We start from the raw sequence: 12,342 nt of genomic DNA, 5'->3' as shown, positions 1-12,342 counted from the left end.
ACAAACCCAACACTATGCTCCCCACATGCCCTGTGAGGGGAGCCTTGGAGGAGAGCCACCCCACCTCACCTCACATCCCTGACACCTGCGCCCGCCGATGTCTGCAAGAACATGATTTGTGATGCTGTGGGACAGGGCAGCCAGCAGCCATATGTCTGCTGTGATTAATGAGTGGCATTTGCAGATGTGGCCACAGAGTCATCATGAAACTGGGCACCCCCGGTGTGACAACTCTGATCTCTTAACCAGAACATTCATTTTGAAACGTCCCATGAGTCACAGACGTGAGCCATTCAATGGCTCTGTCTCAGATAGCCAAGCCCTGTGCGGGGAGGTGGGTATATTCGGGGGCAACAGGGCTTCTCATCACTGGACTTTGGTGTCGCTTGACTTTTTTATTTCTTCTCTTGCTCTGACCGCGCTGCCCCTGTTCCCCTAGAGTTTGGCTTTCTGGAAGCTGAATCTCCCTTGTTTTCAAAGTCCCTAAATAGTATTGATCCCTACGCCTCGCTAAGTTTTCACTTCTCTTCTGTGGCTTCTTGGCTTTCCACCCAAACTGGGAAGCCCCAGCGTGTCGTCTTCAGTAAGCGTAGAGACGTGGCAGGAGCCTAAGGGGTGTAAAGTGTCTGATGCAGGAGGTCCTTACAAAGGGCAGAGAAGATGACATTACACAGGATTTCGAGACCCAGTTCTGCCTTTGGGCAAAAGTCAGGACCGACTTCATTGTCCAGATGCCATTAGATGGGGTCTCAGTGAATGTCTCACAGGACTTAGCCTGGTGAATAAGCAGGCAACCACAGCAGGATCCTACAAGTACAGGAAAATCAGCATACAGTAGCCTGATCCATGTGCACAAGTGCGTGTGTGTGTGTGCACGTGTGCGCTGGGGACGGGGACAGCTGGCGTGCCTCGAAGAGACGCTGTGCGCGAGTAGAGGGAGGGTGGGACCAGCTCCTCATCCATTTCATTCAGTCAACAAACCGCACGCCCGCTGAGCAAGAGGCGCCGAGAGTAGGAGAGCAGAGCAAACAGATGGCAAGCCCTGTCCCCGTGCATTTACCGCCTGGGAAGCAGAGACAGACAATACGGTCAGTAAATAAGACATAGGCTAGCATACGGCGGCCCTGGGTCTGGCTCCCGCCCCTGCCTCGGACTGGCTGGAAGACTCTGGATGAGGACCTACCCTTCCTGCATGGACGTTAGCATATCAGGACAGATGCAAGTTCACAGGGACTCGAAGAACAGACCCCTGGTGGGAGCTTCTGAAGGACAGGAACGTCTAGTAGGTGGTGGCGGTCGTGGCAGCAGACAAGCATTTTCACGTGTTGTGCTGGGGGTTAGGAACCTAGAGGCCCGGGTCCTGGCTCCCGGCTGGTGGAAGGCGTCCAGGTCTCTACTGAGTTAACGTTTTTAAAAAAGGCATATTCCTTTCTTATGGTGAGTTATTGCCCCAAAATGTGCAACTTTTTTTTCAAACTTCACCTTAACATGTAAACTATTATTTCATGTATTGTTCATAGAAATGATGTTTTCATCCTCATTCTTTTTTATTATGGTGAAATATACAGAACATAACATTGACCATTGTAACCACTTTTATGTGTTCCGTTCAGTGACAGTAAATAAATACATTCACACTGTTGTGCAGCCGTCACCTCCTTCCATCTCCAGAATGTTTTCATCTTTGCAAACGGGAACTCTGTAGCCACTCAACAGCTACCAGCTAGCCACCCCCCGGCCCGGGCCGCCGCCGCTCTGCTTCTGTCTCTCGGATCCCACTACTCTAGGGACCTCGTGTACGTGGGATCGCATAGTATCTGCTCTTTGTGTTGGGCTTATTTCTCTTCGCATAAAGTCCTCAAGGCTCGTGCATGGAGTATCCTGTGTCAGAATTCTGAAGTGTGTATTTTAAGGCTTAATCTGAAGGGCTGGGGTCAGGGGCCCTGAGTCAGCCGCTCACAGGAAGGGTAAATGGCCGGCCCATGACAGGATCGGGGAAGTGAGAAGGCTGTGGTGGAAAGCAGCTCTAAAATTACAACCAATGCCAGTCAGAGGGACACTTGTCCCGGGCACTGCCTTTCAGGAAGTCTGTGGGGGATGTGTCCCCGGGCCCTTGAAAGCAGGACCTGGAGCCAACCTGGGTGTGTCTTTCAGTCTCAAGGTCTATGAACTGTCCTTCCCGAAGGGGTCACGACCCAAGGGTTTCTTGAAGAACTTGAGGAGGCAGACACCATGGCCTGAAGTTTGCCGCAGAACAGTCGGTGCTAAACCCAGAGCGATCTTGGCGCAGACAGCACCGAGTGCCAGGGGAAGCCGTGCCGGCTTTCCATCCCGCCGGCAGAGCCATGCGAGGACGACCCTACTCAGGGTCCGCTTCCTCTCCCTTTGTGTGAAGTGGGGTGAATGCCCTCCTCGTTGAGCCCGAGAGTCCCTCCAGACAGTTGAGAGGAGCCAGGTGAGGGGGAAAACGCACCGGGCCGTCCTCAGGAGGCCTGGGGAGAGTCCTGGCTCTGCGACAGTTGACGTCAGCGGGCTCCAGGGGCGGGGCTATACCGGCTGGTTCAAGGTGTCAGACCACAGCCCTCTGATGCTTTCCGATTGTAGAAAATCAGCTGCAGAGGCCACCACTTTCTTCCTCTAAGGTGGCCCCTGGCTTGGGCCATTTAGAGGGTGGCAGTGATCACAAACGCCATGCACTTAGCCAGCTTGAGTCCAGGTCCCTTTCCCAGGGACGAGAGGACGGTGGTGGTCATCACGAGGTGGGGAGTCCTTGCTGGTGTACTGTGCCCAGCACCGTCACCTTTACCCTTCCCAGCTACCCACAGAGGCACACGTGGCTGTTGTCCCCATGTGATGGAGAAGGAGATTAGAGCTCAGGGAGGCTCAGTCACGTGACTGATGGCCAGCTGGCCTGGGACTGGAACCTGGTCTGTCTCGGCTCCAGGGCTAAGCTCTCTGAAACGTGGCTGGACAACGGATGAGCAGATTCATGACCTCGCAAGTCAGCCGCCACCAGGGCCACGTCCCTGTGACCCAAAGGGATCTTAAAGTCCAATCACATGTCTCAACGGAGCTCTTTCCCGAATCCTTAGAGAGAGGAGGTCTGTCCAGAGAGCTCCTGGCTGATGGGCTATCGGGTCTGAGCACCTCTACCAGGGAGACTCAGGGACCTTGGGCTCCCCGCCTGGCAGCCTTCCCACAAAGCTTCAGAGTTGGTGCCTGGGGGCTTCCGAGTTGCAGGAGAAGTGCTGTCCTCTTACCGTCCTTTCCCTTCTGGGCTGAAACTGTTTTTAACCTACAGCTCGGCCGGCACTCACTTCTCGGGGCAGTGCCGGGCTGTGGGGGCCTTTGCCAAGGGTGCAGTCTCATTCCCCAGAGCGCTCAGCTTGGCGGGGGTGAGGGCGAACTGTGCCAGCTCGGCCCTTCTTCCTTCCTTGACACCTGCACCCCACGTGATGGTACCTAGCTTGTTCCTCCGTTGGTGAGAGAGAGGCAGGGAAGGAGGCAAGCGAGTGTTAGTGTCCAGCTGGGATATCGTGTTCTTGGGGCCCTGGCCTGGCCCACATTAGCCCAGCTCCACCTACCCTGGGTAATGGAGGGCCGGTTCCGAGATCAATAGCACTGCATTTTCAGGAAAAGTATCAGCCTTCCCTTATTTATGCCTGATCTGTCCACTTCCAGAGACTGGCACCCAGTGGATTCTAATTAATAATCATTGGATTGAATCAATTCATTTGTTGTTGTGCCCCTCTCCCCGCCCACAATGCCTCAGCATCCCTAAACTATCTCCTGGGACCACTCACACGGAGAGTCCCAAGAATCCCGTTTGAAAGCAAATGGTCCTCGGCAGGCTGGCGGGCACCCCCAGCAGAGGCAGGACACGGGGCCAATGGTGCATTCAGTCTGGCTGAGACAGGGTGTGATTTGGACATCACTCTTGATTCATGGAAAAATAATCTACAAGAGCCCTTGGCTGGTCTCATACGGATTTGCCTTCAGGGAATGACTTTGCGTTTCCAAAGGGACTTGGAAAAATTACCCCCGTGGTCCCCAATGGTGAAAAGTGACCCTTTAAGGAAACAAGTTGTTTCAAAACAAGAGTGGTGGGTGTGTGTCTACAAGTACACGTGTTCTCAAAGGGAATCTGATCTCAACCCAGCCCTGACCTCAGCCACGTGTGGAAATTAACTGGAGTTTAATATGGGCAGTAACTGCTGCAGGACTGATTGGGAAACAGCTATTAGAACTTGTTACCCACATTCCTTTTTTTTTAATCCTACCAGAAAGCACTTTTGAAGGGCCCACATTGGCCACTATTGAAAGGGTAGCTTGTGTAGAGGAGGAGTCCGAAGTCCCGGGTTCAAGGCCTCCTGAGCCTTTGTTTTTCATCTGTGAAATGGAGCCGATGACACCTGCCCTGTCTGGCCCACAAGAAGTTTGTGAGACCCAAGTGAGAACATGTATCTCAAAATCCTCTATAAAGTAAATCATTACCGTCAGTCACTTCCTAAGTATGCGCTGTGCACCTGCCGTGTGCGCGGCTCAGTGGCCAATGGCAAGGGGACGAGAACCAGTGTCTCACTATAACCTCTGGGATCAGCCCTCACTCAGGCTGGCCCAGCTGCCCGCTGCTTCCATACCCCTCACCCGTCGAGAGAGCCAAGCCCCACTACCCCTGGCTGGTGAAACCACGAGTCTCTTTGACATGCCTTTCACGACCCCTCGCCAATTCCAGAAAGCAGTTTTATGAGTCTCTTGTTCCTCTTTGCCCTTCTGCTAAGCTTCCCCAAGAAGTATTCCTTTCTGGATCAGGACACGGGACAGAGCTTGGTGCCTCTCTTCCTTTGCCTGCGTCTGCACGGCATCATCAAAGGTAAGCCCCGCCCTGAGCGAGGGCCTCCTAGGAAGGCTTTTGGGGACCTGCCCCCCACCCCCTCCCAGGAACTCCCGGGAAAGACCCAGCGGGCGTTTTTAAAGGAATACACTGAACGATGGCACTGTCACTTCCAAGTCATGTGACTTTGGGACAGTCACGTGCCTGTCTGGTCCGTGTCCCTGTCTGTAAAGTGGGGGATAGTCAGAGCTTCTGTGAAGTATGATAGTGGATGAAGGGCCCTGTGGATTGTGAAAGCGTGTGCAGCTGAAAGCGTGAGTGTCATGGAGCCACGTGCCCTGCCTCTTCGAGCAGCACCCCCTCCGGGTCAAGCACTCAGCAGTCGGGGAGAAGCCTGTGGGTCTGTGCTCCAGACCTGGCTTTCTCAGCCTCATGTGCTGGGCCTGGCAGAGGCCTCTGTGACTTGGAAAGAGGAGGAAGCTACTGGGGAATGTGTTTGGGGCTGCCCACGTGGCCCCCCAGAGAGACCTTTGTCAATGAAAGGACATTTGGAAAATTTTTCAAAGCCATTTCCAGTTATCCAGGTATAATGCGTAACTCTAAAACCCAGGGATCGTTGATGGACCCCAGGTAGTTTTGTCCAAGTTGCTTCTAGACACCCCAAAGACACCAATGATCAGAACCCACCCCACCCTTCTAGGACAGGATTTCGGCCAGGGGGCTGGGAACACTTGGGGGGAAAGTGCTCGGTGCCGTCCCATTTGGGCTCCACACACCTTATGATCCCTGGGGGCCCTGGTTAGACCTTCCCATCCTCAACCCTCAACTTCCTTTCTCTCTCTGTAAATTAGACTTCTGCCGGTCTGTGATGAATACATCTGTAAAAATGTTCTCTTTGTGTTTCTTCCAAGGCAAAACTCTGGAGGAGTTAAGGCACGTTAATTTCTTCCCGGAGTCCTGGCTGCTGCGGGTTACGGCCAACCATTACCATGCAGTGAGTTACCAGCTCAGCAAGGAAGCAATTATCGAAATTTATTGCTTTTCTGACTTGGCTTTTTCTGGAGACGTGTTTTACAGTTGAGACCTCTGGGCCCTTGAGGTCGGGATGTGTCTGGCTCCTCCTCCAGGGCAGTAGGGAAGCCAAGCCCGGAGGGGCAGAGGGAGGAGGCCCAGGATGGGAGCCCAGATGTCGTGCGTGTGTGTACTATTGACCCGGAGCCTGAGATGGGGTCCCAGAGCACTGGCCCCACCGCCCTCCTGACCAAGAAGCCCCCAAGACACCCATGTAACATGTGCCTTTTATTGGGAATTGTTAAAATGCAGAGAAATTGAAAGAAAGAAAAGACATACCCTCAGACCCATCACCCAGAGACAGCCACTGCTAAGATCTCGTTGTGTTTTATTGGCTGCAAACTCTTCCGCCAAGAGCGTCAGCTATGAACAATACCACTTGGCCTTTTCTTTAGTGCAGAAACTTTGCGAAGTTCCTAACTGTTAGCTATTATAATTGCCTGTATGATAAACATATTTGCATGTGACAGTTTATTTTACTCTACTTAGAATTATTTTCTTATAGACGATTCTCAAGGATAGAAAATACTGGCCCAAAAAGGAACATTCATTTTTGTTCTTGTACACATTAAAAATTTAGGACCAAATTACTCTTCCCCCGGTAATGAGTGAGCTCACCTCACTTTATACACGCTCAGCCACGTGGGGCGTTTTTATTTCAGATCACTTTTGTTCATTGAGAAGTGAACAATGGAATCTCGCTTTTCAATATGCATTTCTTTTATTACGAGTACATATGAGTATTTTTTGCATGTGGCATTTCCCCCTTTGTGAATTGTCTCTGCGAACTGTTGTACTTCTTGTGTTTCTAATCGTGCATTTTTAGGGATGAAATAGGGCAGTGTTTGAGTTCTGAAGATTTATGAGTCACTGGTTAAAATTCAGTTCAGCCCAACAAATACCTATTGTAATGGGCAAACCACAGTGCCCAGTGCCCCTGCACAGCAGATAATGACTCCATGGAACCGAGTCTCTCCGAGACGTAACTCAGATCTGTGCTCTAACAGCGGAGTTGAGGTGGGAGACCATCCTTGGGGCTGGAAACCTCAGGAAGTCCCCTCCCCGACCCCTTCTGTTCTTCTGACCCAGCCTACCTCCTTCCTTTCGCCCCTTGCTGCCGGTGTCATGAAGCTGGCCACGTGGGATCATGCTTGTGACTCCATGGCCATCATCATTCTCTGCGTCGTGATCAGACTATTCACGTACACATTTTATCTCCCCGTTCTCAGGCGGGTTTCTTGCTCTCATCTTGCATGGATGAGAATCCCTCTCAAAGCACTGAGCACAATACCTGGCACATAGTAGGCTTCAACGAACACTGCAGCCTAGACTAGTGGCCGACTGTGAGCTCCAGAGACAGAACTCTTTTTCAGGCATGGCCGGGGTTGTGGGATCAGCGAACCGACGTGCAGATGGTGAGAGATGCCGGTGTCCAGGTGAACCTGTGTGCTTCTCTTTCAGCTGGAGAGTGGGGGCGACATGGCCCACGTGAAAGATCTCACCACCCAGGCTATGAGATTCGGGCTGCTCTTTAACCAGGTACAGACCACTGGGCCCAAGCGAGGGGGAGGACCGTCCCCTTCCACACTTGGTTAAGGACTTTTGTATAATCGCTTCTTACCTCTCTTAGGGAGGCCAGGGCAGAAAAGGAAATTGTCGTGTCTCCTTCTGCATGCTCGCCACACCCTAGGAGAGAAAATTCACAAGGCAGGGGCCAGGGACAGGCCATTCAATGACATGGTGTACACATCCAAAATTTCCCCTTAGGGGGGACCCACTGTCCTAGTTTTCCAGGGATGGAGGAGTTTCCCTGGGATGTAGGGCTTTCTGTTCTAAAACCAGGAAAGGCTTAGGAAAACTGGGATAAATTGGTCATTCTCTTCGCCACAAACATCAAGACTTTCCAACTGCTCAGTGAGAGATTCCACTCCAAGCCTGTCTTTACGGTTACAAGGGAGAACCTCTTCTGGGTGGGTATTTTGATGAGTCCCCCAAATCCAAGCAGTCAGGGAGCTTGGCCGCAAGGCTTCTGGGCACTCAGTCACCAGGGGAGTATGCAGGGTCAGTGCCAGCATTCTATCTTGGGTTATTGCGATAGGCACAGTTCCCTAAGAAATTGCTGCTCTCCGAGTTGTTAAAGCCACCCCAGTAGTGATCTCAAAAGAATTTGTGTTTCAGGGACTCGGGGCTCTGGATCTATCATCAGAGACTCCCCTCTGGGTCAGGCCTGGATGGGCTGGGTCTCCCCCCTTGCTTGCAGAGACCTGCCTAAGCGGACAGACTACTGACCACAGGGATTAGGATACCTTGCAATACCATGATTATGGGGGTGTCTTCTAGGCCCATCAAATTAGAGCAAGTGCTTTGTTCCCAAGGTCTGCAGGACCCCGAACATCTAAGAACATGCCTAACTCATTCTTCTCCTCACTAGACGATGCACAGAGCTGTTAATATGTCACTGAGAGCCAACCTCAGTGATTTGTGAAGTCACTACAGTTTGGGGCTTCCTGGGCTAAAATTGCTGTTGGGTTTTAAATCAGCTGTCAAATTAGGCACTTTTGTTTTAGCTAGAATTTGTTTTACTGTGTCCTCTTGCCATTGAACACTGAAGATTTTTTCCTGTCACTTTGTTGTTTATCCTTCCCAATTTAGGAGTATACAACTCATTCAGAAACTATTGCCATATACGGATTCTTCTTTGAGATAAAAGGAATCAAACATGATACTACCTCTTATAGTTTTTACATGCAGGTAAGAAGGACAGAGCCCGGGAAAGGTGTGTCTCTGAAGTGGTCTTTTAGATACAGAGTCAATGCATACTAAATCAATCATAACCGATGAATCATTTGTTAATAATGACCATGGAACATGTTGTAAGCCCGGTACTAATCATGGTCCTCCAACATGATGTCATTTGATTTATACAACCTTGGGGTGCTGCTAACAGATGGAGCTCTCCACACTGAACGTCTTCATGTTCCTATGGCCTCTACTGACAAAGCTGGGGTTAAATTCTAGACTTGGACTCCACATTTGGGGCTCAGTTCCTCTTCAGTTCATACATGGTGGGGGATCCTTTACAGATGGCCCCTCTTCAATGGAGGTAACACGTAGTGCCCACAAGGGAAGAGGGAGCAGTCTTGTTGAGCAGGGCGGCGGACGGGACACTGGGGAAGTCAGGAGGGCAGAGGGCTTCGCCTCAGTGCTCTTGCTAGACTTCTGGAAGAGCGCCATGTTTAAGAGCAGAGAGTCGAAGTCAAGCTGCCTGGTGAGCTGGGTGACCTTGGCAAGCCCATGAACCTCCCTATGTCCAGCGTCCTGAGCTTTAAGATGGAGAAGGTAATAGGACCTACCACACTTCATTGTGGGCAGTATTACTCTGTTAATTTGTGCAAAGGCCGTGGCACGGGGCCTGACATAAAAAGCGCTCTGTGATGATGATGACATTGACCATGACAAGTATGACCAGGAACCACTGCGTTCCACTTAGGATTTGCTTTATAAGTCTCTAAGACATCAAGCTCCTTGAGAAACCCTATCTCATTCAACTTTTTCTCATCACCACTAATCATAGTACCCGGCACGCAGGGGACGGAGGTTTGCGTCGTGAGTGGATAAGTGGGTAAATGCATGAGTGAAGAGAACGGAGTTTCAGCCCCAGCTTTGCCATTACCTCATTACGTGCCCTTGAGTGAGTCACATCTCTTCCTTGCGTCAGTTCTTGGTCTTCAGTGACTCAGGCACTTCCCTCCATAATGGATTTTACTGGATGGAAGAGGTGAATTCTGTAACAGCGCCCGTTGAAATGCTCATGTGAATACGATGTTGGTTTTTAAATTCGGGCCAAGCAATAGTGAAGACCTTCCAATTCAACACATTTTTGTTGACTTAAAGGCATTTTTCTGGGTTCACCAAACCCCTGTCTGTGAGCCAGTGGTTTTGTTCGGTGAGGGCTCTGCCACCCGCTGACTCAGCAGCAGGGGCTCTCAGGAAATGGGGCCCTGGGTAAATACCCCCTTGCTCTGCACACACATTATACAGGAGAGTCAATGAACCACGCTTCGCTAACTCTGGGTCACCCCGGTTTCAGTTCCACCTAAGATGGATCACCCTCTTTGCAGAGAGTAAGGCACACCGACCTGGGGTTCCCGTCCTCGCTCTGTGAGCACGGCCCCATCAGCCTGAGAGCAGAGCGCTTGGTGAAGTACGAGATCAGAGCCCAGACCCTGGTGGACGGCAAGTGGCAGGAGTTCAGGACCAACCAGATCACCCAGAAGTTTGGGTTCGTCAAACCATCCTGCAAAAGCCATGTGAGTGTGGGTCTTTGACTTTTCTCCTTAATGTCCTTTGTGCTCTTTCTCTCCTCCACCCCTTGTTGGGGGTCCCTGGCTTCACACCTCCAGTGATCTCCAGGGGATGCTTGCTCACTTTCTAAAAGATAATCACAGCTCCACACCACGCTAAAGACAGACCTTGAAAGAAACCTGAAGACATTGAAAACTCTCATTATAATGCCAGATCTGATTTATAAATGTCAAAAGGTACCGTATCGGAGGAGGGGAGATTTGGTGGAGTGTACCTGCCACCACCGGTCTGCTGTGGCCTGCAGATCACCTGTCACATGCACCAAGCTCCGTGGCCTGGCCCGCCTGCCTCAGTGGCCACACCAGCATCCAGTGGATTCCCTACCTGGCCTGGCTCCTGACAGGAGAAATCCAAAGACTGCCCGAGAGCCCGTCTGTCGTCCTAGAAGGAACCTGTGAATTCCAGGATGTCTGGGGGCCTCCCTTGCTGCCCTGTGGGGAATGGGACTCAGCTTGAAGCCAGGGAGTCGTTCCCAGTCCTGACTGCACATCCGAACACTTGGCCCTTTGCGTGGTCTGCAGGCCTGAGTGCCACCCAGCACCTGAGACCCGCGGTGGGGCCCAGGCATCGGTGGTGTTGAAAGTTTCCCAAGCTATTCTCTGTGATGTCAGATATCAGAATAGCAGTTTCCCTTGTGGAGCTGGGAGCAGGGAGGCCAGGATATTGGCCAGGAGAGAATATGAAGAGGATTTCTGAGGTGTCTGAAATGTTCTTTATTGTGGTCCCCCAGGAGGACTCACTTGTGAAAATCCACCAGGCCGGACCCTTAAGAAGTGTGCTTTATTGTATTTATGTTATACTTAAATTGTTTAGAGTTTGTTTTAAAGACCTTCCCCAGGTGGTTCTAATGTGCAGCCAGAGTTGGGAATGACTGCCTTACACAACTGTGAGGACCTCCCTCTCCCCTCCTCAAGAGGGCAATTGTGTTTATCCTAAAAGCCCCATTTGTTTTGTTTTGTTTCATCTTTTAGGCCCTGAAAGTCCAAACCGTGGGCATCCCAATCTATGCAAGTTTTTCATTCATCTTCCCAATATCTTGACAATTTCCAGAAGAATCTATGGGATTTTTCTTTATTCTACTGGTCTACATTAAAGAAAATAAAATGACATCGAAAGGACCGCTCAAGCGTTCAGCTGACTTTCCTAGTTGGCCATGGTCTTAGTAGAACTTTTGCCCATTGTCTCAGTCGGGCTGCTGTCACAGAGTACCACATGCTGGGGAGCTTACAAGCAACAGACATTTATTGCTCATAATTCTGGAGGCCAGGCATCCAAGATCAAGATGCTGGCCCATTCAGGATAGGCCTGGAGAGGACTTGCTTCCTGGTTCATAGACGGCCGTCTTCTCGCTGGGTCCTTCCATGGTGGAAGGGACAAGGGGGCTCTCTGGGGCCACTGGAAGGGTTAGCGTGGTGCCCATGTGACCATGTTATCCAGTGTCTTTGGAGAAGTGCTGGAACATCCTTGATGCCATGCAGACAACGAGGTGGGTAAATTTAGTCTAATGATCGCCTTAGAATCAGACTAATCAGTTCCCAGAGCCCCACCTCCTAATACTTTTGGGGGTTAAGATTGAACACAGGTGTTCTGGGGAGACATTCAAACCAGAGCACCATATTTGTATCATTTGAGGATGGAAAATACCAGACCTGAGTCCACTCACCATCCTTGACCTCAGAGCACTCGGAGGCCAGCCCTAACTTGTTGCCTGTGCAGGAGCACTGTGACAGGAGCATCAGCACAGGACACACCTGACTTCCGTCCCTACAGTTTTGGTGCAGCCAGAACAAGAGGCGGGAGGGAAGGGAGCAATTACAAGGTACTGGGTGACTTATTGACCATCTGCCTTTTTAAATGGAGCTCAGTCGTTTGGAGAAAATGAGGTAGAGAGCCTTTCTTCCCACTTTGTGGATCAGTGTTCTACTGCAGTGTAACAAAGTACCATAAATTCAGTGGCTTAAAACAAAACACATTTATTATTTCACAGTGGTTGCGGGTCAGGAGTCCAGGTAGCTTTGCTGGGTCCCCTGTTCAGGGTCTCGCAAGTCTACAGTCTAGGGGCAGCAGGGCTG

The 12,342-nt window shown here is 51.1% G+C and overlaps 1 protein-coding gene across 1 annotated transcript in view; it reads left to right on the top strand.

Annotated features, from left to right (window-relative positions):
- The window catches only part of BTBD16 (BTB domain containing 16), a 41,038-nt gene extending 29,668 nt beyond the window's left edge, over positions 1-11,370 (top strand). The window contains exons 10-15 of the mRNA XM_087862485.1: positions 4,782-4,873; positions 5,746-5,828; positions 7,367-7,444; positions 8,558-8,656; positions 10,027-10,215; positions 11,242-11,370. Coding sequence (XP_087718611.1) covers positions 4,782-4,873; positions 5,746-5,828; positions 7,367-7,444; positions 8,558-8,656; positions 10,027-10,215; positions 11,242-11,310 — 610 coding nt within the window. The 3' untranslated portion in view covers positions 11,311-11,370. The remainder of the gene's footprint in view (positions 1-4,781; positions 4,874-5,745; positions 5,829-7,366; positions 7,445-8,557; positions 8,657-10,026; positions 10,216-11,241) is intronic.
- Positions 11,371-12,342: the final 972 nt, after the last annotated feature.

Source organism: Ursus americanus, chromosome 6, assembly GCF_024610735.1.
Source record: "Ursus americanus isolate L20-20 chromosome 6, mUrsAme1.1.p, whole genome shotgun sequence".
In the NCBI taxonomy this organism is placed as follows: domain Eukaryota; kingdom Metazoa; phylum Chordata; class Mammalia; order Carnivora; family Ursidae; genus Ursus; species Ursus americanus.
Note: the sequence above shows the minus strand (reverse complement) of the source record. Positions and strands in the feature narration are given on the sequence as shown.